This window comes from Pectinophora gossypiella, chromosome 16, assembly GCF_024362695.1.
Source record: "Pectinophora gossypiella chromosome 16, ilPecGoss1.1, whole genome shotgun sequence".
NCBI classification, from domain to species: Eukaryota; Metazoa; Arthropoda; class Insecta; order Lepidoptera; family Gelechiidae; genus Pectinophora; species Pectinophora gossypiella.
Genome location: NC_065419.1, coordinates 4,625,637 through 4,652,470, shown reverse-complemented (window position 1 = coordinate 4,652,470; position 26,834 = coordinate 4,625,637). Strand labels below are relative to the sequence as shown.

General features: G+C 38.3%; 3 protein-coding genes across 4 annotated transcripts in view; 1 reads left to right on the top strand and 2 right to left on the bottom strand.

The window, feature by feature from the left end:
- Positions 1–19,664, bottom strand: part of LOC126374010 (monocyte to macrophage differentiation factor) — a 43,683-nt gene extending 24,019 nt beyond the window's left edge. The window contains exons 1-3 of the mRNA XM_050020456.1: positions 19,307–19,664; positions 6,832–7,022; positions 2,059–2,311 (exon numbers count right to left, since the gene is read on the bottom strand). Of these exons, the coding sequence (XP_049876413.1) occupies positions 2,059–2,311; positions 6,832–7,022; positions 19,307–19,471 (609 nt within the window). The 5' untranslated portion in view covers positions 19,472–19,664. The remainder of the gene's footprint in view (positions 1–2,058; positions 2,312–6,831; positions 7,023–19,306) is intronic.
- A 666-nt stretch (positions 19,665–20,330) lies between these two features.
- Positions 20,331–21,387, bottom strand: LOC126374015 (BLOC-1-related complex subunit 6). Its single transcript, XM_050020461.1, has one exon. It carries the CDS (start codon positions 21,175–21,177, stop codon positions 20,422–20,424), a length of 756 nt encoding a protein of 251 aa, XP_049876418.1. The 5' UTR covers positions 21,178–21,387; the 3' UTR covers positions 20,331–20,421.
- A 626-nt stretch (positions 21,388–22,013) lies between these two features.
- The window catches only part of LOC126373949 (ATPase family AAA domain-containing protein 2-like), a 30,365-nt gene continuing 25,544 nt past the window's right edge, over positions 22,014–26,834 (top strand). Inside the window, exons 1-5 of one of the 2 annotated variants that reach the window (XM_050020334.1) lie at positions 22,014–22,135; positions 22,349–22,468; positions 24,472–24,550; positions 24,789–24,873; positions 26,366–26,499. In XM_050020334.1, coding sequence (XP_049876291.1) covers positions 22,376–22,468; positions 24,472–24,550; positions 24,789–24,873; positions 26,366–26,499 — 391 coding nt within the window. In that variant the 5' untranslated portion in view covers positions 22,014–22,135; positions 22,349–22,375. The remainder of the gene's footprint in view (positions 22,136–22,348; positions 22,469–24,471; positions 24,551–24,788; positions 24,874–26,365; positions 26,500–26,834) is intronic. The other variant, XM_050020335.1, reaches the window with a different exon arrangement.

Sequence of the window (26,834 nt, the reverse complement as noted above, 5' to 3'; positions counted from 1 at the left end):
AACCTGAGTGGAATAGTGGTTAAAGATAGAAAATCCCTTCCAATAGGTAATACAGGTGGTAAGAGGTTCACATATACCTGACTTTACCTACTAGATATGCTTGTAACGACATTTATGTGCAATTATTTATAGTGAATTGTTTTTTTTTTACTCTGTGCTTATCTCGAGGAAATAGGCATGAGTTTATGTATGTATGCATTGATGTTTGAAGAGATTAATAACTTCTTGTCCTCAACTGATCAGAAACGAAGAATTAGTTCCGAAGTACGTACTGATAACGCTCTATAGGTACCTAATTATTATCGGAAGTAATTTCCATGAGAAGGACACACCTAATTAAATATAATTAAGTTTTTAGAAGACGTTTTGTACTATAATCCATAACCCGGGTGCTTCCAAGGCCAGAGTGAACAGGCACCTTCTGGGCGAGCGAGCTCCATCTTAGGCCTCGGCCCTCGTCAATGCCTTCGGGCAAGTCTGGGGCCAAGAGCAAACCCATCAAAGGAAAAAAAACATAATATATACTTGAAGGTATCCTTAATATTTTACGTGACATCCTTTAAGATCCAAACATTAATCCGAAATCAAATCTAGAAATAGTATGCCATGAATATGAACCTGCGGCATACATTATGCATAACGTACAAATAGGTGTACTTGCATACAAATAATAAATCGTATTTACGTACTTATCCTACTTCTTCTATCGTGTGGGTTGTGAGGTGGATTACCAACCCCATCAACCCTAGTGTCAAGGTTACTATTGAGCTGCCATCTCATCATCATCAGCCTGTAATGTCCTATAACCAAACTAGGGATCACAAAGTGATTTTCGTGATGTGTCCCTACCGGGATTTGAACCCGGGACCTCCGGATCGTGACCCCAACGCTTAAACCACTGGACCACGGAGGCCGTTTACGTACTTATCTTATCAGTGTCACAGACACGGAAGGGCATTTCTCAACGTTGACCTGGACTGTCGCTGAAGTATGCTTATGTACGTAATATTTATTTATGCAGTCCCCGGTGAGATTAGATTGCACTGCTTTTGATGAAGAGAAATGTCAACCGTTGCGCATCGCAGGGGCTTTATAGATATAAATACTATGTGTAAATAATAGTCAAGAGTTGAATAACCACGTCCAAAATTGAAGAGTAACTTAATGTATCAGGCGGGCTTCTTAGCCCAAATGAGACAAGGTCAGTTTAGATAATACCGAATACATCAGAAAAAATCGATCACTAATAGAAAACCGAGCAGGCCGCCCGGCAAATATCTGATCGGATAAAAAACATAAAAACCCAAAAGGTCAATAAAGCTTAGGACGTCTGCGGTAACTCAAAGTCACAACAACACAACTTTATTAGCAAGTTTTAAGTCTATCAATTTGTCGCAAGTTGGAGTAATTTTATCAACGTATTGAGTCTGCGATTGGTCGTAACTTCACGGAACGTGTGGGTCACGAACAAAACGAAATAGTTACGAAAGTTATGTCCTCGTGCGACTTTTATGCTCGAACCGCAGGAATATACACGTAGTAACATTGTACAAACGCCGAAAACAAAACCACAACACAAACAATAAAGACATTGCGTAAATCATGCATTTGAATACAGAACAATGAAGCTTCATGTACAAAAAAGAACGAAAAATAACCTTCCAGTTCCACATTTGAAAGTTAAAAAAAATAAATTTTATTTCATAAAAAGAACTTTAGCAAATGCACGAGGCTTCTAAGTGCATGTGTACGCTAAGTAAATGGAAAACCACAGATAAGGCAACCTAGTATAACAAATTGCGTATACAATAATATAAACAATCAAAGCTGATAAAACCAGATACTATTGATATAATATATTATTTACAGTTTTAATTTAACAAACGCATGATATTTTGTTAATTCTAAGATAATTTTGTAGAAAAGAATCAGTATTTCATAATTTGACATAATATTCCGTTTCCAGTTCTACTCAGCTTTTTCATCACACGTTTACTTAAACAGTTACGTCATCTGTGTTACCAGCACAAAAAAAAACAAAAACAAAAGCGTACATACATTTGAAGTAACAATGATGGCGGCGGGCCCCAATCCCATGACTAGATAGAGCAAGAGCTCGAGCATCTTGTACCGCTCGTGGAAGATCTGCTGGTAGGTGATGCCGAGCACTGCTAGTAGCCAGATGGCCCATCTCAGCTCGCGGAGCATCCAACAGGACAGCGTCCCCACGGTTAGCCATGGGAAGTAGGAAGACGCGATGAATATGTAGATCATTGCTCGGTCACAGCGGTGGAGGAAGTGCTTCATTTTACTGTAACAACATTTTGGCGTTTAGTTACGGCATCATAACATAAGCTCACTATATTCCAATTGGGGTAGTCCATCTTGCGATGGATGTACCTCTCCATCGCAAGATGGACTAATTACGCAACCCACACCTCACTGTGATTTTTGTTAGACCAACGTGACAGGTGATGAGTCGTATCGCCGTCTAGCCGAGCCAACTGTGTTACGGGATGTTAGGTTTGTTGTGGGGTTGTTCTAGAATTTGTGTTAAATAAAGGTATTTGTCGGGTTTGGGTACTTTGCACCAATAGTATAATAATTATATTGTTCACGTATTTGAAAAAAAAATATATTGTAAATCTTGGAAGTCAATAGATCTTGTGACCTCCATGAAATCTGACCTAATAGGCGTTTCATTTTGATCGAAAAAAGAAGATTCTCTAATAAGATCTGTCAATATTTTGTAAAACATGAGATAAGATTAGTTTGCTACTGAGAAGAGCAAAGTCATGAAACTTTTTAAAAAAGGATCATTAAATAAAAGTCACGACTCTAACACGAATTCCATTAGTGGCTGATAGGAATCTAAAAAAGGATGTTTATGTCCATACCAGATCTTTATGCTTCAATTTAAATCCTCAACCGCATTCTCAATTACGGTAAACCAGGCCTTTTGTGGGGTCCAATTGAACTGATGTATAGAAGCATCTGAATGGTAACAGCCAACATAATGGTCCTAAAGACGTCGCCGTCAATTGAATGACAGTGTGGTCTCATCCTCTCAATGGTAACGAATAACTTCCTGCATCATGAGATGTGACCTTCACATGACTTATTCGCGAACTTCAACAAGGATACCACCGAAAATAACGTTACAATTACGACTTCTTTTTTGAGGACTAAGGCACGACTTGCTGTACATTTGTTACGATAAATGGTTGCTCTTGTTAGAGCACCAGTGGTTCAGTAACCATATTATAACTTACATTTATACTTCAGGGGTAAAATATGTTCGGACCAAAATTAACGAAAACAGTTTTATTTGCACAAAATTAATGTGCCTAGAGACGAAAATAAAAGCTCATGAAAGTACTCATAAGGGTAAATAAAGGTCAGGTAGGTACAGCAACTAATTGCCGTCTCTCATCCTGAGAATATAATAGGAGACTCCTAAAGGTGGGTACCTACTGACCGGTATTATGAGACTTAATGTATCGTGTTGCACAGCGAGCGTTCGTGCGTACTGATTAGTACGGACTTTAGCATACAGTGTAACATAATCATGCTCGCTGCGACTCAGTCATTAGGCTTTGTAAGACCGGTCACTCACGCACCACCACGGGCCCACCTTTAGGGATCGTGTAGTGTTAGGTACAATTGAAAAAGTAAGGAGTATGATTACGGGCAATAACGAAGATTAGTAACCAGATGACAACCTGTCAGTACATTTACTGCTAATCTTTCTTAATAAAAAAGACGCCGAAAGTGACTGCAAGTTGTTTTAATATGAACATGTGAAGACTGACTATGATCTACACCTACGACCTATGAAATTCTGAGTCAACAGAACCTTATACAATATGACAACTATTACGAGCGAGATAATAGTATATAATTTAAATATTTTGTATTGAATTTATGCCTACCTGTCAAAGTCAACAATCCAAGTTTTGGCGACTCAATAATAACGCACGCCAGGGTTGCTGACGTTGGTAAACCAACCTCACAACCCACACGATAGAAGAAGACAACCAAGGCTTAGAGTCTTTTTAAGTACCATAGAACTCGATTTCAACGACCACGTTTATGCGTCATATTATGGTGTGACCTTCGCATTACTGACACTACGTAATGAAGCCGTAGTAGGATTATATAAGGATTACAGCTTACAGCTATTTCTGTAACAAACCCTTTACTCGACTTACTTTGCTAGAGTTTCCTGAACAATGACAAATTACGAGCTATTTTTACGTACATAACATACACAAACTTATGCCGGAATCCCTAATAGGAAGGGCGGTGCCGCAAGCAATCAGAAGACTTGCAGCCACTCTTGTTACGAAGTCCTAAGATGGATATGATGTTCGTGCCTCACTCAGCTGGGTCCTTTTTGCTGTGGTGGGTGAGTCCCTTTTATTTGCAGGACGTGCACCGCCTCAAATGATAATATGATCATTTTGACGAACGTCTTTTATTCATATTTTGAGAACACTTTAAATGATGTTATTGTCTTGTTTTTGTGTGGCGTCCTTTTGTAATAAACAATTTCAGCCCATCGCCTATATTATAGGGGAGTTTTTGCATATAAGCTGTTATTTTTTTATGTCACCGATGGTTTAGATTTACAAGAGAAATAAAAGATTGTTTCTGAATAAGGACAATACAACTGGCAAGTATAAGGGTCTCGGAGTGTCGACGTTAACGACCGTTACAAGAAGTTATGTCCTATAAAAACTGCATAGCACACACACAGCTGCAGCTGTACTAGTTTGCCGTTTAAACAAAAGAATTTGGACTATACCTAGGGATGTCTCGATTTTTTCACAAGTAATAAATGCAACACCTAACGACTAGCAACCCAAATGTCTAGCAGTATATTAAAAGGTCGTCTTGTGTATTATTACCTGCAGGGCCAAAAATCAAATATTGACTATCGGAGACCTCTTGGGTCAGGAGGGTAAGGACGGACCTTATCACAGGAAAGCAAAAATTCTTAGTATGATCGGCTGCTTTTAAAAAAGAAAAAAATTGGTATGAAGTATAGTAAGTAATGATAACATTGCAGTCTATTACATAAAATGCACATTGCCAGTAAAGTGGATATGGAATTTGAGAAGCAGTAGAGCTATCGTAGTTATCTGTTTGCATGAGTAATAGTAAAAGAAAGCGGTTCTCATACAAAATGCGCGTTAGGGCCTTTCTAACCTCTTTCTTCTATTCCGTGGTGTATACTATATACCTCTACTTACCCCTTTCAGGTGTAATGCCTTGACATATTTATGTAACAACATATCATGACGCCACTAACCCAGTAGGGGTAGGCAGAGGTATATAGTAATATACACCCTTTAAGCGATAAGGCCGCCATTTGCCATGTACTTAGTTAAGAGACTTTTTGTAATTATTTCTTTTTATTTTGGTGCAATAAAGTGTATTTGTATTGTATTGTATTGTACACCCACTCCTCGCCAGTTAAGTTTAAGTTCAATCTTGTAAAGCAGATTTTAAAGAGATGGAATCCTTCTAGAACATTCAAGATACAAGAATCGATAGACAAAAGAGAGAATTAAATACTACGTACAATATAAGATGAAGTTAGCTTTCCTTGTTATATACTGCTCGTGTCAGCAGAACCGGACAAAATGACAGAAATACCGGACGAAATTGGGAAAAAACGAAATGGGAGATAAAAGGAACAATTTATTTTCACGTTATCCTTGACAATTATTGTCAGTTTTCGTCGATTGTTATAAAAATATTGAGGAAAAGCGATGCGATAAAACAGAATAGAAATATTTTGAGGCAAAATTGAAGACGATCTGTTGCTGTTGTAAAAGGACATTTATTAAATCGGCACATTGAAGTATCTTAAAATTGTATTAGAACAAAGGCCCTCACGAATCTGCTAGCTAACTGGCTTGTTATCCCAAGTTTGAGGATTGCCAGATAATTCAAAGGAAATTTCGCTCAGTTTCCATAGTTACCTATTGGAGTCCCGATATGAAAAGATAATCCTTTTAGGATAACAATAGCCAAGCCAATTTCTAAACTAATGAGAAGACAGACTACCTACGGGGCGTATCTGGTATCTTTTCTGAATCTGGTACTTTTATTTATTTATTATTAACAGCCTCGATGGTCTAGTAGTTAGGGCGTTAAGCTCACGATCTGGAGCTCTGTGTACGATTCCCGATGGGGACATTGTCGAAATCACTTTGTGAGACTGTCCTTTGTTTGGTAAGGACTTTACAGGCTTGAATCATCTGATTGTCTAAAAAAATAAGATGATACCGTGCTTCGGAGGGCACGTTGAGCCGTTGGTCCCGGCTATTAGCCGTAAAAACACACTGCGGTTTGAGGAGTGGAGGTGTCTGGGCTAGTCGTCAATCCATTCTCAAGAGTTACCATGTCGCCAGGAAGCCTTCGACTTGATTGACTGGCACAAATTAAGTTGTACAAAATGAAAATAGGGTAAATTAATGCATGCCCCGAAAAACGTTCTATGATAGATATGATTATCTTTCAGAGGCCTAATCGCGTAACTCAGTTTATACTTTGACAGATAGAAATCCTGTCCTGTGATTGGTTGAAACTATAAGTCCTGTCTATTCATTATCATTTTATTTTTTTTGTAGTTACTTACATACATTCCTATGTAATGATTACAGGGGCCTTTGGAGGGTTATTATTATAACGCTGACATCAGGTTTGCTGAAGTGGGTAATATACCTCACAACCCACACGATAGGAGATTGTAATTTTAGCCAATCACAGGATAGGACTTGGCAAGATAGAAATTGAGTTTCACGAATACCCAGGACTCACGTGTCAGAGCGGCAGCAGCACACGGAGTGGAAGGTGGTGGAGACGGCGAAGAGCAGGCAGAGCGCGAGCCCGTACACGACGGCGGCGATCGCTTGCGGCGCGTTGATGGACCGCGTGAGCAGCTCGCGCGCGCCCACCGACGCCGGCGCCACGCACACCGCGTGCGTGCACACGTTCGCCATGTTTTCCACCTAGGGCATAGAATAAGAAATTATACTACGTATAGAACGGCAACTCTACGCTCCCCACCAGCGGCTGAGCTAGGTTTACCGCACCCCCTCGGTCATACTTTAGTCTTCAATCGTATGGGCGTCAGATGTCACACACACAGATGCGCGTATACGGTAACGTCAATATGTAGTGTCTGTATAAAACGAGTTTTTTTTATGAAGTGCCTAGGGATAAAAGAATGTTTTAAGCCTGGGCAACATAACATAAGCGTGAGTTTACGCTATGTTGCCCCAATGAGGTAGTCAGAGGTACATCTATCGCAAGATGAACTAAATACCCATACGTCACCGAGCTTTCTTTTAGGTCAAATCGTTTGAGTCAACCGTGGAAGTGAATACAGCACTTAAGATAAATGAATAACTTATTAGCGCAAGTCCGGTACAGGGGTTCCAACCGGCGCTCACGGATTGAGAAGCAAGCCACAGCCACAGGACCTTAGTAACTATCATACATAAACTCATGCCCGTATCCTCAATGGAGTGGGCAGAGCCGCAAGTTACCAAAGTCAACTTGAAGGATATGATGAAGCTTGTGCTTGAGCTCGAAGGACGGGGTAGTATAATAAGCCCTTTGATTGAGTTCTTGGACCGGTCACCGCACATGTTGTACCATTCAATATAAGTATTACTATTGTACAAGGTTCTAACGTTCAGTCACGTAATAGAAGATATTAGCTAAAGGACGTTTCTAGCGAAAACACTTTATCTTGATGCTATTTGTCAACGGGTAAACGACATTACGAAGCGAACGTTTCCGATCTATCATTCCACATGTTACTTTCAGACGATTAATCTTCTATAGCACTATGTAACCCTCTCATACTGACATATTTGACAAATTAAATCAGAAGTCTTAGGAAAGGATTAATAAGTTGATGCGACAGAGTTCTAAAGGGTCATGATAGAGCTCATGGCGGATCCTTTCAGTTACCTACCAATTAATTTGTTTCCAGTGAAAGTAACGATAAATTAAGATCATTCCAAAGTTCAAAATACGAGAAAATATCACATATTTGAACTTTGGAATGAGTATGATATCAGTATCACACACACAGTTCTGCAATAACTGATCATTTTTATATCTGTCTCCGGTTTATTGGAGGGAGGCCTGTGCCCATTGAGTGCATAGGTTATTTATGTTTATACAGTTATATAAGTATGACAATATTATTGATAAACATCCGACTGTGCATCACATTTTATGAAGAAGTTTAATTTTTAATACTCTTCACTTCTAATTTTATTATCGGGGAAAGAAGATCCCTTAGTATACACAATTACACACGTGCGTGACCAACTGTCGATATCCAAGATCTCATGATAATTGACAAGCAGCATAGTTTTAGAATCCCGGTGGGGCAAATCACAAAAACCACTTTGTAATCCCTAGTTTGGTTAGGACATTACAGGCTGATCACCTGATTGTCCAAAAGTAAGACGACCTGTGCTTCGGAAGGCATAGTAAACCATCGGTCCCGGTGACTACTTACTGATGTAAATACGTAGTCGCTACATGGGCCACATCAGGGGCCTTTAGTGGCTCATTAATAACCCTGACACCAGGGTTGATGTGTTTGGTAATTCACCTTACAACCCACACGATAGAATGAGAAGCATAGTTTTGAACATTTTCTCGTTTTAAATAAAGCATCGTCTATGTTTACATTTATGTAACTACAAGAATTTGCGAGTTCGAATTTCTACTAGACGTAGAGTTGTAGACATAATAAATTATGTAGCGAGTGGAAATTGGCGGGATGTGGGATGTAAACGAGTGTAGTTTGTCTACTGTCGGATACATTTTCGTCTTAGAGAAGAAGACCTTGCTTTTCCAAGCTTTTACATTAAGGACGCCAATAGCAATGAAGTATGTGTAATATTATTTCGTATTGGTGTAATAAGCAATAGATATTTGACTTGATATGTATCGACTGAACGCGATTGACCGTTGAATTCTATTCAATAGTCTACTCTCAAAATAGCAACTGAGTTTAAAATTGAATTCATTATTATGGCAAAAAAGTATCCTGTGTGGATCATATATTTCAATCATGGATCACATGTGTCCAGTTTAAGCTCCCTCAACCAAGTGGGCTATGCCACCTGGAAACTGGTGTAGGGATAACTGAACTAAAATGCGATACTTTTTATGATTTTTTTTATGAAAGTACGTTTGTGTCCTCGATTAAATCGGTCAAACGTCTGGCTTCTATTTCTCGATAAGCATTTTATGATTTAAATCCAGTCAAGTACCCTATTCTTCAATTGGTTCTTCTGCTCCTACGGTCTGCTAGCGTTAGCATTTCAGTTTCAAGTTTCCAGACAGCTTGAAAAGCTGTGTACTAAGCAAGACTCAGCCCGAACAAAAGCTAGAGAAATAAATTATGTAGTAACCTAGTAGCGGGAATGTAAATGAAAGTAGTCTGTATATTTGTCAGACACGTGTATTCTTTTCAGAAAAAAAAAACAAAGCGGTTCCAGAGGTTCCTAGTTAGATTTTTCTGCGTACCACATTTAAATAAAAAAATAAATGATTTAGCTGAAGAAATTGTGCTTATGTTTTATTCGTATTTTTATGTCCTTTGTATATGTTGTTGTGCAATAAAGTATTAATTTATTTTATTCTTATTCTTAAAAACCTAACTGTCAATGTGGTCCTGTGACCGGCTTGCTTCTCAGTCGGGGAGCGTCGGATCACACCCTGGTACCAGACTTGCACCAATGAGTTATTAATTCATCTAAAGCGCCATACGTACCTACGGCTCACGTTAGTCTAACAAAAAGCTCGGTGAGGTGTGGGTAAATATACTACCCACATCACATACTATGGGATATAGTGTGAACTTATTTTATGTCATAAAAGCCTAAGAAAATGAAGTGAGGACGTCGTCCCCGAGTCAGTCTGGGTGACCAAGAGCGTATTCCGTGCACCACGTCAATCAACCTTACGTACGCGTATCTATAATAAAACTCACCTCCTCCACTTTTACAATCAAACGCTTAACATAAACATAAATCAAACGCTTATCAGCATACGAGTACAATACAACTTTTATAATTCTATAACCACCAAAATTAAATCTACGTATTTATCCGTATCCTTGAATAACCCTGATTCCTATCCAAACCAAAAAGCAATCTCCCGCCGAACATCCTTTTTCTTTTTCCAACTTATTTTTTTAAAAAACCGGCCAGTGTTGACAATTTTTCTGAAATATTTTATTGCTATTGTTGATAGCTGATAAGGAGAGACTTTTATGAGCATCCATCTATTAATGTACCCTTTTCAAAAGCATAAAGAGTATTTCTATTTCTATTTCGTTGTAGAGTTGACCTTACATATCACTCATTCAATACTCCAAGTACGAGTACTTAATAGCACTAGTACCACTAATTGGCAACCACTGCAACAATTCGGGAACAATTAGGAAAATTAAGCACACTGCGCACTCAGCTACTTATAATGCTCGCTGGTTTCGTAACACTCTATGAGTTCTTTAGTGTATAGAGGGGGACATTAATGACGTCATTCCTGGTCATTGACACAGTAGTGAGTAGTGAAGTGGCCTTCAGAAGGCTTGAGAATTGCTACGACTGGGTTGGCGTGGAGCCAACGTAAGTGGAGCGGCGTTAGAGCACATTCGACTTCTCCAAATGGTGTAGAGCAACTTGATGGAGGGCTGAGCAAGGTTGAGGAGGCCATTGCTCAGTGTTAGGATGTTTGTATTATCTTATCTAGCCTCCTTGATCCCACTGCTGGGCAAAGGCCTCCCCTTGATTCCTCCACTCTTCTCGACTCTACGCAATATTCAGCCATTCTCTTATAGGTTGGTATATTCAAGGATAGTTTAACCGGGCACAAATCCTAGAGACCACGTGATATCAATTATGTATGATCGAAACATGAATTCAAACTCACAAAGATGAATACAGTGGTTCAGAGCTTGAGCCGGGATTCTAACCTGTGAGTACGATGAAAGTCATGCGTTCTCCGAACAGAGCTATCACGGATTGTGACGTACCACAACCCAGGAGTACAATGCTTGTAATTCTTCTCCAGGGTTACCACCACCACCAGTGTCAGGGGTACTATTGAGTCGCCACGGCCTCCGTGGTCCAGTGGTTGAGCGTTGTGCTCACGATCCAGAGGTACCGGGTTCGAATCCCGGTGGGGACAAATCACAAGAATCACTTTGTGATCCCTAGTTTGGCTGATCACCCGATTGTTCAAAAGTAAGATGATCCGTGCTTCGGAAGGCACGTTAAGCCGTTGGTCCCGGATACTACTACTGATATAAGTACGTACTCGTTACATGAGCCATGTCAGGGGTCTTTGGCGGTTCAATAGTAACCCGGACACCAGGGTTGATGGGGTTGGTAATCCACCTCACAACCCACACGATAGAAGAATTGAGCTGCCAAAGGTCCCTGACTCAAATAACGACCACACAAATTCGTTAGTCTATGCTCCTGTACAAATCACAAGGATAACGGATGTAAGCAAGGAAATGGAGACATGAATTACATAAGTAAGGACGCAAACAAGATGACAACAAGATAGTATCAAGAACATTTGGCGAGACGACATATCTCGCACGTGTCGCCATTGCAATGTTATTCAATTATGATACTGTATACGCGTGCTTATGATTATGTGTGTTGCGGTACGTAGTTACCTACTTATGTATGTAGGTAATTATGCTGTGTGTTTATTCACTTACATAATATTACATACATAAATAGCCTATATACGTCCCACTGTTGGACACAGGCCTCCCCTCAATCAATCGGAGGGGGTATGGAGCATACTCTACGACGCTGCTCACACGTAAGGGTACCGTTTACTATAAAATTATTTAGCAGGCGGTTTACTCTTTAGTTGGCCTCGTTTATCATCCAGTTCGTGCCTTCTTTAGTTTTCAAATGTATACTTAGAATATGCATGCATTTAAGTATGCATAAAATATGACGATCACTATGAAGCACTACTATTAATTTAAAATATATGTGGGTGATTCTTATTCTTACGTTTTTTTTTGTGAGTTGTAAGAATTGTATATGTTTTTTAGGAAAATCAGTGACCTCTGAATTATTTTACTTAGGTAATTACTTCTAGTATCGTGTCCGGATATAATTTTTGCCTTAAAATTATTAGATATTATATTAAAAAAAATTAGAAGTCATAAATGTCACGGAACGTGTCGTGTGAGATTGCCAGAATTGCAGATAAAATGATTTTTTCTGAAGATGTGGCATGTTATTATTCGAAATATTACAATAACTATGCAAGACGAACCTTTGTTCTATAAGACTGTTTAACAAAATATATAAATAATGCACACTATTTATGATTTTGAACAACATACATTTTGTGAGCAGTTTTTGTGTCACAACCGTGTGCGACTCTTTAAAATTGCAATACTCTGTAGAAATAAATCTATGACATTGGCAACCCTTTCTAAGTTTTTTTAGAACGGCAACAATATGTTCTTGTCAGTATTGCCAATGGCTAAGAGCGTTGAGACCAGTATAAAATCAATCTGCTTTTACATTTTAAAAAAAGGACAACCTTAACTCGTCAACGCCGTGTTAGAGTTTTAAACTTAAGTATCAGTGTTACACTATTGTTTGAAATATAATATGCACGTCATACAGTGTAGTTTAAAATAGTTACTTAAGATTTGCAGTATCGTGGATAGCTTTTGGGTTATATCGAACACGTTTCAAATTGTCACGACCATGTAATGATAAAAATGTCACAGCCGTAGACATTTTAAACACATGGTTGTGACATATAATGCATGATCGTGACATTCTTTTTTATTTCAATTATTTAGTGGGTTTTGTTGCTTTTATTTATAAATTATATTATTGTTTGATATGCTTACATACGAGTACTTACTTTACTAGTCCATATAGATCCCAGTACTGGGCAAGGGCCTCTTCCAAGATATTTGGAAGGAATTTATTCATAACCACACTAGGCAGGGGTTTTTAGGCGGTTGTATGGTATTGTTACGGAAGTGGATTTCGGGATTGGAACGAAACTCACTGAGTTCAAGGAGAAATATTGGTTGGTCAAATTGTTAGTATAAATAACGACAACCCTGATACCCCTTGCTACCGTGTCTCCTGATATCACGCTAAGAAGTATCATAGCGTGATATCAGGAGACTACGGTCTTTACCTGGAATAGCAACGATTCTGCAGATCTTGGCCCTGAAGTTCCCAGTACAAATAACCTCCTTAGAGGAGGCCTTGACAGCTATTAACTCCCTCACGGATCACGTGAGGTCGGTTTTGAACGAAACTTCAAAACAGGTTCCGGATATGGAAGACCATATCGCTGGAAACTGCCTACCGATACCCGAGATCTGCCAACGGAGAAAAACGCAGCCACCCGCGCATATGATTCCAATCGCACCGAGGAATGTCGCCGTCATTTGCGTCTCTAGCAGCATACTGTAAGAAAACGTATTAATGACATGCGACAGAATCGGTGGGATAATCTTTTGAGCGGCATTGAGCTCCACCACCAGGCCATCTGGCAGCTGTCTAGGTCTCTTCAAAAGGATACGCTTTTACCTCTCAATAGGCCTAACCAACCCCCCGCTTTTGACGATGACAAAAAAGCCGAATGCCTTGCCGACAGTCTCGAAGCCCAATGTTCGCCCAGCACTCTCCCTATCGATCGTAGGCACCGCTCGACGGTGAACTCTGAAGTTCAGCGTAGGGCTTCTGTACCTCCCACCGATCCTTCTCTTGCACAGCTCACTAAGGAAGAGGTACTAGATATCATTAAAAATCTTCATACCCGAAAAGCCTCTGACTCAGACGGTATCACGAATCGTGTCCTTAAAAACTTCGGTGCTCCCCTCATCTGTTTACTAACGGCAATATTCAACGTCGCCATGATCAACTACGTCTTTCCACAGCAGTGGAAAGAAGCAATTGTAATAGGTATACCAAAGCCTGGGAAACCTAAAAACGAACCTTCGAGTTACCGCCCCATAAGTCTCCTCAATACCATGGGGAAGATTTATGAGCGGCTCATATTGCTAGATTACAGGACTACGCCGAATCCAATAGTCTTATTCCACCAGAGCAGTTTGGTTTTAGAACCAAACACTCCTGCGTTCAACAAGTGCACCGTATTGTTGAACATATCTCTAGTAGATTAAACTTAAAAAAATCTGTCGCTACGGGAGCGCTCTTCTTCGATGTGGCGAAAGCGTTCGACAAAGTCTGGCACAACGGCTTGATCTACAAGCTTTATTCACTGAGAGTGCCAGACCGTCTCGTGCACATCATACGAGACTTCCTCTCAAATCGAACCTTTCGCTACCGCGTGGAAGGGACGCTCTCGTCACCGCACCCGATACATGCCGGAGTCCCACAAGGCTCCGTCCTCTCCCCTTTACTATTTTCATTGTATACTAGTGACATTCCCAAATCCCCTAACACCGAACTAGCTTTATTTGCGGACGATATAGCCACCTATTCTTCGTGCCGTGATCAAGTTATGATGACCGGAATTCTCCAACGGGCGGCCAATGCCTTGGGTAAGTAGTTTCGCAAATGGAGAATCGAGGTAAACCCGGAGAAAAGTGCAGTGGTGTACTTTTCAAAAAGCTATTATAACACGCCACGGTCACGCCGTCAACTTAAAGTCATCAAGATGTTTGGCAAGCCGATCCCGTGGGAGGAGTAAGTCAAATATCTCGGCGTAGTCTTAAATAGAAGTCTTACTTTTAAGGCCCATATCCTCCTTAACAAGCGTAGTAAATTGTCCCTTAGGAATAAGGTGAAAATCTACACGACCGAGTCCGATCATGACCTCTTGAAAAGTATCGGCGTCCGAAGGACGTAATATACGATCCCGACGATTCGATTACTCTAGCCATAGAGGCAGCCAATCAGCTCGTGACACCAAACACTTCAGGACCCCGATACTGACCCCGCCGGCGTGGTCGACGACTTCCCTCAATCAGCGCTTATCGCTATCGACCCTCTAGGGTCGATTAACTCTTTCAAATATTTTTCTTCTCACACGACGCTCTGAGCCGAGGTGGGCACCCTCGATACTGACCCCGCCCAACTGGGCACCCTTAGGCCTGTTGTCTTAAACGTTGTACCGGGTGAGAGCCTTCAGCGCTCCCCATTTGTCCGGCCAAGTAGATAATGCCATCTGCGGCAAATGTACAATAAGTATAAAGGTTTTTGTTTCCAAATCCTAACTTTTTTATGACGCGATCTTAATTATTGTGATTTAGTTAAGTATCACATATAATCAGAAAGAAGATTACCAAATAAATACTTTTGATTAAACCAATTCAGTGTTTGCTTACTGCCTAATTGCTCCAATCAATTGAGACAAAAAACTAAGATGACAAAAAAATAACAGCAACAGTTACAATGAAAAATGCAAAACAGTCACATCCATGTCATATTGTGTCACAGCCATGTTTAGTGATGTCACGACAGAGGCACAAATGTCACAACCGTGTTTTTCTACCCTTATTTTTTAATATTCCTGAGGGTATTAAGCTTGTCCATATGCATCCAAAATATGCTTTTGACATAAACTTTTGATTTGCATCATAAAAACTCATAAAAACAAATATTTTTTTTTTTTGGGTTCTCTGCAAACTATTTAAGAATTACCCATGTAATCCTAACACATTAGGTGTGGGTAAATAATTGATGAAGTAGTGGAACGTAGCCTAAGACCTAGATATATAAAAGGTAGGTTAGGTATACATACTACGTGGATAGAATAGAATACTCGAAGATATTATAAGTTTTACTACGACGACATAGCTGCAAACTTTACGGTTTATTCGTGTTTTCATTTCGTATAATGTCTACGAGCAAGCAACGAAGAAAAAGAAAATGATGACGACTGAATGGAATGAAAAGAAGTGGACAACAATGCAAAAAGTCTTTTTGCAATTACAAAACTGCACGTTCATCTACGTAGTGTTGTAGTTTTCTGGGTGCTTTCAAAGCCAGAGTGAACAGGCACCTTCTGGGCGAGCTCGCTCCATCGTAGGCCTCGTCAATGCCTTCGGGCAAGTCTGGGGCCAAGAGCAAACCCATCAAAGGTAAAAAAAGTTATCATTTTTGTTTTATTGCGAGTACATTGGCCGGTCTTGGGAACATCGGTCTATGTATCAAGATAATACATACATGTAAATCTATGATAGAATACGCCCACGCGTTCCCGAGGAAAAGAGACTTGACAGACCGATGGACATCAAAGTGATCCCATAAGGGTTCAGTTTTTCCTTTTGAGGTTCGGAACCCTAAATAACGAACCGCTTTTGTTAGTTGAAAGTCAAAATTTGTTACGCGGCCGTTGATGTACAATGTGTTACTATAGTATGCGACGATTTATGGCTTTGCATGCCCAATCACACTACGACGACGGCAAGTCTACACGCACATATTATGTCTTCGAGAGCAGACAGAAAAGAGAGCCAATCTCCGGGCAAACCACGCTCCATCATGAGACTATAACGACGGTAATGATACTTGTTTTTCAACCGCACGTAACAAGCCGCCAATTATAGCTAAACTATTATTAACTGCCCTCTAAGTACCCACCTACTGGGTGTCATTTATAATCATGAGACTGTATTTATAATGTAGCGACGTCCTGCAGCTCTCGTGACAGAGTCGTGATGCCAATGCTTCCTATCTGTCGCGGTGTAATCTGCGTCCTGCACGTACGTTCCTATCTACTGTAAACATTATAATTTGTTTGTAATGTTATTAAAAACGCACGTCATAGGTATGTGACATTTGTCTAGCGCCGACCGTGTATTTGGATATGATTTTCCACTAGCGATACGCTAGACGTAGGGGTCGTTTCTTTCTTAGAGACATGCGTTTTAAACACACACGTAAGTAAATAAAGAGGAACGTAGAAGTATTCTGAATAACGAAGAGATATTAGGTATATGTTTTAAAGGGGTAGTAAGAACATATATAACGTGGAAGAGTTCTGTAAGTATAACGAACCTATGCTGAAGAACCTTTTTCTGGGTCAAGTCGTTTCGGACCGCATTACGAATCGACTAATGCATTTTTTGAATGGGTCTCGCACAGCTGTGATTGCCCAGGTGTCTTTTGAAATGTGTGGATTCCGACCACAGAGTTAAATTGTATTTGAGTAAAGACTATCTTTACTATCCGAACACAAAGCGGACCGAATTGACCCATTGCAAAAAAGTTTTTAGGCGATTCACTTCGCTGTGTGAAACGACCCATTCAAAAAGAGCTCTTTAAACTAGCAGCACACCTCTAGCTCATCAAGTTTCGTATTAATTATTAACCGCGTTAAAGCAGCAAATAGCTGTAGTTTATTATGTTCATTTAGTTTCTTATTTCTTGTTAATTTATAACTATATTGGCGGCGCGAATTGATGCACTTTAGTATGTCAAAACGGCTACATCATTTCTCATGGCTTTGTAATGGCTTAGTTGATCCGCACCGTGGTACGAACCGCTTGTGGTCCGATAGAGTATAGACCCCTTTTTCTGGGTTTCTGGCTGCTAACTCTATGGCCAAGTGCCTAAACAGTTGCCGCGAATATGCGTCGACAATAATGGTTTTACATTCTGACCTACGCAAATATGTCAATGAATGATGTACAGTCATGAGCAATATCATGTACCCACTTTAGAATCCTTTCGCATTATCATATTTGACATTTAATGAGAGTTATGGTTTAATTTGTCAAAAAAGTTAATGTGACACGACATCAAAGTGTATATATATTAGTACTCGTGACCGTACCTATTTAGTAAATAGTAATCAAATAACTAGTCACTTATCAAATTTTACGTCTACCTCTAGGGTAATTTATGATTAACAGTTTCCGTTTCCAATGGAATGTAGAAAAACGACATTTGAGAAAGTCAATTTCAATGTGCTACTGACATTAAAACATATGGAAAATATAAGAGTAGTTCTCACTAAAACATTATGGAAGTCAGTATTTTCTTACTATAAAACTACTTACTGGTCCATAATGATGGATGAGTAAAATGATATTATAATTTATAATTATTCCTAACAAGGATTTTTTTTATACATAATAATTGATTAACTGTAATTTGATTTATTTTACATACAAATACATACATAAACTTAAGCCATAATCCCTAATGGGGTGAGCAGGGCCACAAGTAATCAAATACAACTTGCAGCCAATTATCATTTCAATATTTTTTCTAATTTTATTTTTTCATATTTTTTTGGGATTTTCGTTATTTTACTTATGAAATGAAATTGATAAATGTTTATTATGTAAAAAAATATCCTTTAATTTTTCAAAAAGTAATAGAACATAAACAAAATTACATTACAGGTAGGTAGATAGGTATGTACCTAGTTAGATCAACTAAACTTTTCTTTTATAAATGATTACAGACCATAAACAAAACCTCTTAGCTGATGAAATCTGTCTAAAAGCCCTTTAATAACATTTAAGCTCCTACTAAATTATGCTCTACTTAGCATTCTGAATGCTGCTCAACCATTTACCAAGTCTCCTGGGAAGTCTAAGCTGGCATTAAACCAAGCTACTATGTTGTGACCTTAAGAAATAATCCACTTACTCCACACAAGTTTGTGGTGGGATTCCTAAGAAACTAAAAGAATATTTTATTTTTATTTACCTAAATTGTTATGTGAGAGTTTTATTGCAAACATTTATGTTAAAATGTATATTTTTAATTCTCTCACTTGTTTCTTTATACATTTATACAGAAGTAATAAGAAATGCCTAATAATTAAGAAAAATCTTTTTTATAATTTAAAAAAATATATTTTTTTTAAAGATAATATAATAATAACTCATCACAACAACATGGTTTATTTTATAATATTTAATTATTTATACAATTACAATACCTATGCTGGAATAGAAAGCTTCTGATGTTGTAAATATAAAATATTATAAAACTTTGGACAATGGCCTGCTGTTGAAGATAACATTATAAATATTTATGTCTTTATTAGTCACGGGAACCAGTTATTGTTTTGTATTATTACTGAATGAAGTTTCTAAACAATTGTTTTCTTTTTGTTAAGTATACAAAGTCCACATGCAATGGGACGAGAGATGTGGATATCTTTGTGATTATAGAATGAGGGTAGCGGACTATTGTACTAATAAGATGTACTTATAGCTTTATAATTAAAAAAATATATTAATAACAAGCAGGCATGTACTTACCGTAGTTGGCACATACGCCTTGTTCGACGAGGCCCGCTCGTTCATCCATTTCACCGACTTTAGCCTCTCCCACGGAAGATCGAAGTGGAAATAAATTTTACTCTCATTGAACTTAGATTTAAACTTCATAATTATCACAGAAAATAAGCTAACAACGTCACCCATTTGCTCTACGATTTCTCCGAATGGGAGCTAAATGTTAAATGGTCATGAGACCAGCAACTGTACGCTTAATCTTATAATGATGTTACCACTCATGTTAGTAATTCAATTTACATTTTCTGTTATGAGAACACATTTTTAAAACCTTTTTATTTTACAACCACCTTGGGCGATGTAAGTTGACAGAATGACGGGAATGAATGGTAACGAGACTGAACGGAACGAAATATTGACAGATTTTATAAATAGTGATGTACACTTGTGCCTTATACACGTACGATGTTATTATCGATAAAATGAGACCAAAAAGAAGTTATTTTATACTAATTTAATTAAATTTCGTATAAACAACAATAACGAGCCATGTCAGGAGCTTTTCACGGCTCAATAATAAATCTTATACAGAGGTTAATGAGGTGGGTCATAGATTTTACAATCCACACGAGAAAATAATATAATTATCCTTTATTAGTAGGTAAGTTTGACTGAGACTATCGGTTTGTAAATATAATACCTAACATGGTATTCTTATATTACGTGTTATGGAAATTGCTGCCATTTCTTGTTGTAGGCAATATACATATTTATATAAGAATATAGTTACTTATTGCATTAAAATATTACACATAGAATAATGTACGGTAAACAAAAAGACTCAAAAGGTTGTTAAAAACCACGTTTTTCTGATTAGGAAAGCAAATTATATTACAATCTATCGACATAGATAGGATGGATTTTGGAATCCCTAACACTGTTATCATTATCAAAAAGTAGGCTTTATTATATTCAAGTTCTCTTTGGTGAGGGTTTAAAATATCTATCAATCAATAAAAAGGGTGTAAAAAGTGTATAAAAAAAGTAGTTCTTTCATGATTATTATAATCTATTTATATGGTGTATAGACATATTTACAAAGCATTATTGTTATTTATTTAGACCTAAATGGAATGTAATTAAAAATTATTTTCAAACACTTGGAGTAGTCTTTTGATTTCAGCAATTCTTGCAGCTTGAGCTTGCACGGGGACCATTGCTTGAGAGACTTCCTCACCCTTAGCAAGTATTGTGTACATACTCTTAATATTATTATCCATTGCATCACAAGTTTTCCCCACAGCATCTTTATAAACTTCCATGTTATCAGCTGTTAAAGAGGAATTAGAATGCAAAATGCTTGATAAATTCTCTATTAAGTTATCAACAGACTGGGCAATTTTTTGAGCCTCATATTCTAAGTCATTTAATACAGTTATATCAATTTGACCTATTTGAGGAGCCAGTATCTGTCTGTAAAGTTTCCCTGAAGGTGTACTGGAACGAGAGGCACTGTTGCTGCCAAACACTGGGGTTTCTCCACGCTTAGTAATTGGACTAGACAGTTTGATTTTAAATTCTAAATCATCTGCAACATAGTGAGTCATATCTCCTTCATATCGGACGTGACCATCTATGTTCAAGGGGATTTTTTCTTGTTTTCTGTTCTCTGATGGTAAGTCGTATGGCCTAGATGGGCCAGCTGCTTTGGCAGTGTCATCACTACTCTGTCCGTGGTCAGAATGAAAGGATATTTCACTGTAGGAAGCGGTCATCCGAGCTGATATCTCTTCATCAATATCTCTGTCAATATCTCCTTGTTGTTTGTGCTGTGTTTCTTCAGGATCAATTTCATCTGCTGTTAGTGACATTGGTTCTGGTGGATTGTGGTCCATTGCGTTTGTTAATCTTGATTTCTTTTCGGAAGTAATAATGAAATTAACATCAGTGGGTTTTGTACCAATGCCTTTTTCAACGTTTTAGCAACTATAACTCAATTTACACAATTATATATTTAGATAAGTTTAAACCAATGAACTAAATAAATATTTAGAAAAAAGATGAAAACAAATCCATCGCACTTTTCATCTTTACTTTTCATTACATTGAATGAATGAAATGTTTGATTTTTTTTTTTTGTTTTGGTTTTCCCCGAAGGGTAAGGCAAAGGGAACTATGCCCATACAGCCATGTCTGACGTATTTTTTTCTTGGTGATTAATGAAATGATGAAAGGTGATGATGATGAAACCTAAGCCCCCACCCTCGGAGTAGACTCCTACTCCGAACCCCAAACGAATTAACTCAAAAGTCCGCATAAACTTTTGAGTTATGAAGCGGCTTCCCGGCACGAAGCGAAAATAGGCAGATACACTTTGTTTATTGAATACTCCAATATAATAACACTCGCGAATGTCTTCCGACTAACTTAATGCGATCATTAACCACAAAACACCACTTCGTATTAATTATTTAGATTACTCAATGAAGAAAGCAACTGTCCCGTTCCCGTTTCCCGCCGAAAAGCCTGAAATGTTTGAATGAAAACAATGAAATGTATCATCAATCAATTGTTTTTTATCCAAGAAGAAAAATAACTCTATTGAAAAACATTATAGTCTCGTTTATGGTATATGAATGCGTGTATCCAAACATAGTGTTAGTTTCTGTATGTTGGCTGTAGTCAAAAAATGTCAAATTTGCGGGAATTTTTGACAGTTGTCAATAAAAACACCTCGAATGTGGTTTCTTTTTGAAGTAGTGTGAATTATTGCGTTAAAATTTGTTTAACACCCTTTTAACCATCTTTATTTAATAAATTATTGCCTTAATTTTGCAAAGGCGACTTTGATTGGTGAGTTTAGAATTTCACAAACTGTTGAAAGCGTAGGATTACACGGCAGCTCTTTTAACATGGCGCTCCCTGGCGACATGTGCGGACGATAACGCTCATCCTTTGTCGTGTTAGCTTCTATTTAGAGAGTGGAGATCGCTTAATTTCTTACATTTTGAGTGCGTGGAACATTGATCATTCATTACATAACATATTTGTGGGTTTGAATGTAAGATTTGGCGGAAATACGCGAATGCAACGATGGTGAAAACCCGTCGCAGTAACGGAGAGAACGGAGAGGTTGACGAGGGGCATGACACCCTCAACGACGTTGGCAGCGTGTCTGATGAGAAGGTGACCCTTCCTCAATGATAATAGTTTACAGCAAGGTGGTTTTCGAGCTGTGCTTTGTTTAGAAATCTAGTGTGAATGCCAACTTCCTGTTCCCATTTTCCCAGGTCCGTGTGGCGATTGCACGTAGTTGCATGATGCTTTTGTCGCCCAGTTTCTTATTAGAGACGCCAATTTTGTGTTTATTCGGCATGAGACTCACTTGACCCTTAGTACGTAATGTCTTAGATGGAAGTATTATGTTGCACTTATTAGAATTTGGTGTTAAAGTCTACTAATAAATGTGTTATCTAAATGGTCCCTGACTAATGTTCTTGCTGGTCAGCAAGCATTACTTGTTAAAAAATAAACTAAAAAAATAAAAGCTTTTATATTAAACTATATAGCTATCTATAGAATGGTTTCATATCATTGTTGTTTTTAGTATAAGCACCCATGTTGTTTAAATCCTTGATTGAAGTTTAGATAACAGCATGACTATGGCTGACTTTATAAACATTCCTCATGTCAACAAAACAATAAATTGAATGACATTGCAATGGCATGACATGGTGAGAAGTAATAAATTAACAATAAGGCTACAATATTACAATAAGTTTAATATTAGTCCTAATATTACTGTCTAACTCTTCTAGATGGGACTTTTATGAATATCAACAATAATGCCTGTAATATTCCCATAGATAAACCCAGGTATTGGGTTTTTATTGTATCAACAAATTTTGCTTCTTTATTTTATTTTTATTTATTAGGCACATCAACAGTGCAAACGCACAACAGTTAATATAACTTTCCTATAGGCTAGTGCTAGTGCTTGCACCAAAAAAAACAAAAAAAAAATACTTTTTTTTTTATGAAAAATAAACATTTTACTTGCTTATATATTATCAGTAATATGATATAACTTATGTTCAGTTAGACTTGTGTAGGCAACTTGTTCAGAAATTACATCATCATGCATTTACAACTTGTACAATGAAAGTAAATTGTATTGGTAGAAAAGTATAGAAGTATTAAGTGTTAAAAAGGTGTAACTATAGAGTGATAGACCCGAGAAAATTACTAGAGGCTGCACCTTATAAAAGAAAACCTATATTTCCAATTTGATAGGTTATTTTCCTTATGTGTTTGTGAACTAAGTGTTGATGTTGGCTTGACTATTATAGACAGTAATATGGCTCACCACCTATCATGTTGCATGAGCTGTGGGTTCTTAGCCCTTCATGCGATGAATATATATCTGACTACTCCAATTGGGTACACTATAATGTATAGTTGTGAGATTGTTATGCTATGTTGGTAGGCAACAATTACAGAAGTAATTAAAAAGTATAACAAAAGTCATAAAGAATGGTTGACTAACCACCTAAACCTCTTAGCAACAATGTTGTTGGGAACTAGCAACAGGGTGACGAGGCTCAAGAGGAAGAAGGATGTTCTTGTGTGCTAAATACTATGGAAGATAGCATTGGTTGCTTTACTTCTGACTAATCAATAATCATGTATCAAAATTGATTAAAATCTTGAGACTGATTGCTTGAGATATATTATATATTTTTACTGCACTGCAATCTGCCATTGAATTGAAAGTATTTATCAGATGGTCTGTGGTTGTTTTTATTTATTTAGAGTTGCAGTCCAGTAACTGCTGTTGATTGCAGATATTAAATAAAAAAATGTTGGTGGGTCCAATTCTACATCCAAGACCCTGCACACTTTATAGTTACACCACTGAGACATTCCTCATTTAAATTACGATAAGAAACTGTAATTACATTATAGTTTTCGCCACATTACATATATATATCAATATACGGTCACAAGCATTAATATGTATACACATTGGTACCATGTCACATTAACTTTTTTGATAAATTGAACTGTAAGTCTCACTAAATGTCAAATATGTTAGTGCAACAGAGTCCTAAAGTGGGTGGGAACATTATATTACTCATGACTGTACATCTTTTACGGTCTGTCTATTATATGTGATGTTATAATTGTAGGCATCAAACTGCTCACCGCGTGAGCTCCGGAGTAGTCAGTACAAAGTGACAAGGAAAATACAACGCTGGCCAACAAAATGTGAGTATTATTAGAGCTATTCACATGTTTTGCTGACTTCTCATTTGTGTCGATTATGGACTTTGCAGGCTTGAATCATCTGATTGTCCGAAAAATTCCGTGGTTGGGAGGGCACGTTAACCCGTTGGTATTAGCCGTAAACATCGCCTCCGGTTGATTGAGGGGAGGCAGTGGGCAGCCAGCAGTGTGACGTACATAGGCTGTATATGTATGTTATGTGATTGTTTTTAATATTCAGATCGCGAACGCAGACTTCGTGCCATCAAGATGTCTCGAATAGTCTTCCCTGAGAGTGACACTGAGCCTGAGAAATATTCTAAAAGGTTAGTACATTAAATTGAGCTTGTGTATTTAAAAAGAAGGTACTTTTGGGACTCATGGAATAGAAATTATTTATTATAAAAGGACTCCACACACTTACATGAATGAGAAATGTTTATGAAAAGTTTAATTGCAACCATGTGTACGTACAAATTGTGGTGTTATAAAAATACAGAAGTAAGTATTATAGTATCAACATGGACCCGGTAAGGGCACTGCAAGGTCTTTATTTGAAAGATATTCTTTGCGATTTCACGAATACTTTATTCTGTAGTACTTTAGTCAACTTTACACATACAATTTTAACACGCACATTACAATATTAAAGTTCCACTCGAAACTTCGAAAGCTGCACTAAGTAAATATTATGTCCATTTATGTAGCTGGTAGTAGTGGTGTGTACTATACACCTCTGCCTATCCCATCGGGAATACAGGCGTGAAGATTGATGTTTAATAACGTTAGCAACCACTTACCTTAACCTCCTAAGGCCGAAATTTTCAGACATAGTAGTTAAGCAACAGGGTTTGGATTTTAAATAAAATATAAATTGTTTTTAAATATAAATTGGAGGAGCTCGGTGGCGCAGCGGTAAACGCGCTCGGTCTGCGATTGTTGAAGTTAAGCAACTTTCGCAAAGGCCGGTCATAGGATGGGTGACCACAAAAAAAAAGTTTTGATCTCGAGCTCCTCCGCGCTTCGGAAGGCACGTTAAGCCGTTGGTCCCGGTTGCATTAGCAGTCGTTAATAACCACCAATCCGCACTGAGCCCGCGTGGTGGTTTAAGGCCCGATCTCCCTATCCATCCATAGGGAAGGTCCGTGCCCCAGAAGTGGGGACGTTAATGGGCTGGTAATGATGATAAATTGTTTATTTTAGAATGTCGTTCCATAATTACATAGCATTTAGAATTTACACAGGTGCATTTTATATTCTATTCCATTACATTTATTCAAAATAATAATGTTAGCAACATTACATATAAATAAGTAAATAAGGAACATACCGTTTTACGACTCTTCTCCTTCTTTCGTGTCGTGGTGTGTCTTGTGACTTTAACAGTGCAGTAAATCTGTATGTGTTATGTAAGTGTACTGACTCTACGTTTAATAAACTATCATCATCATCAACAGCCTATATACGTCCCACTGCTGGGCACAGGCCTCCCCTCAATCAACCGGAGGGGGTATGGAGCATACTCCACCACGCTGCTCCAATGCGGATTGGTGGAGGTGTTTTTACGGCTAATAGCCGGGACCAACGGCTTAACGTGCCCTCCGAAGCACGGAATCATCTTACTTTTTCGGACAATCAGGTGATTCAAGCCTGAAAAGTCCTTACCAAACAAAGGACAGTCTCACAAAGTGATTTCGACAATGTCCCCATCGGGAATCGAACCCGGACCTCCAGATCGTGAGCCTAACGCTCTAACCACTAGACCACGGAGGCTGTCAATAAACTAATTTTACAAAAACCTTTTCCCTCAATCCCTAGATCGCGAAAGGTGCGCGTGTTCTTCGCTGACGACAACGACTCTACGAACCGCAGCGTCGCGCGCATCCGACGCAGCCGCGGTGCGCGCAAGAACTCTCTAGAAGACAGCGAGGATAAACCGCAGATACAGCAGAGTGAGTTGTTCAGCAATTAGGGGAAGGTTATGATCCTTGCATCAGCACCAGATTGTGGATCTGTTTGTGAGGGCGTGGACGTATGTGTGTGGTGAGTGTCAGAGGTTCTTCGAGATGATAAAATGATGTGTTTAGTTGTAGTACATTACTAATTTAAGAGCCACGCTCTTCTTGGTGTAGCATTCTCCATTCTTGTCTATCAAAGGCCAATTCTTTTACTTTCTAATAAGACACGACGCTCGTCTTCTCTTTAATCTGTTCTCTTCTTGGTTTTCCCCTTTCTCTCTTTCCTTGTAGCTTCCTTTCTATGATGTTTTGAATAAATTCGTCGTATC

What these genes read in the sequence shown, in the direction of transcription:
- LOC126374015 (XM_050020461.1), bottom strand. Translation starts at nt 21,177, where the DNA reads ATGGACCACAATCCACCAGAACCAATGTCACTAACAGCAGATGAAATT.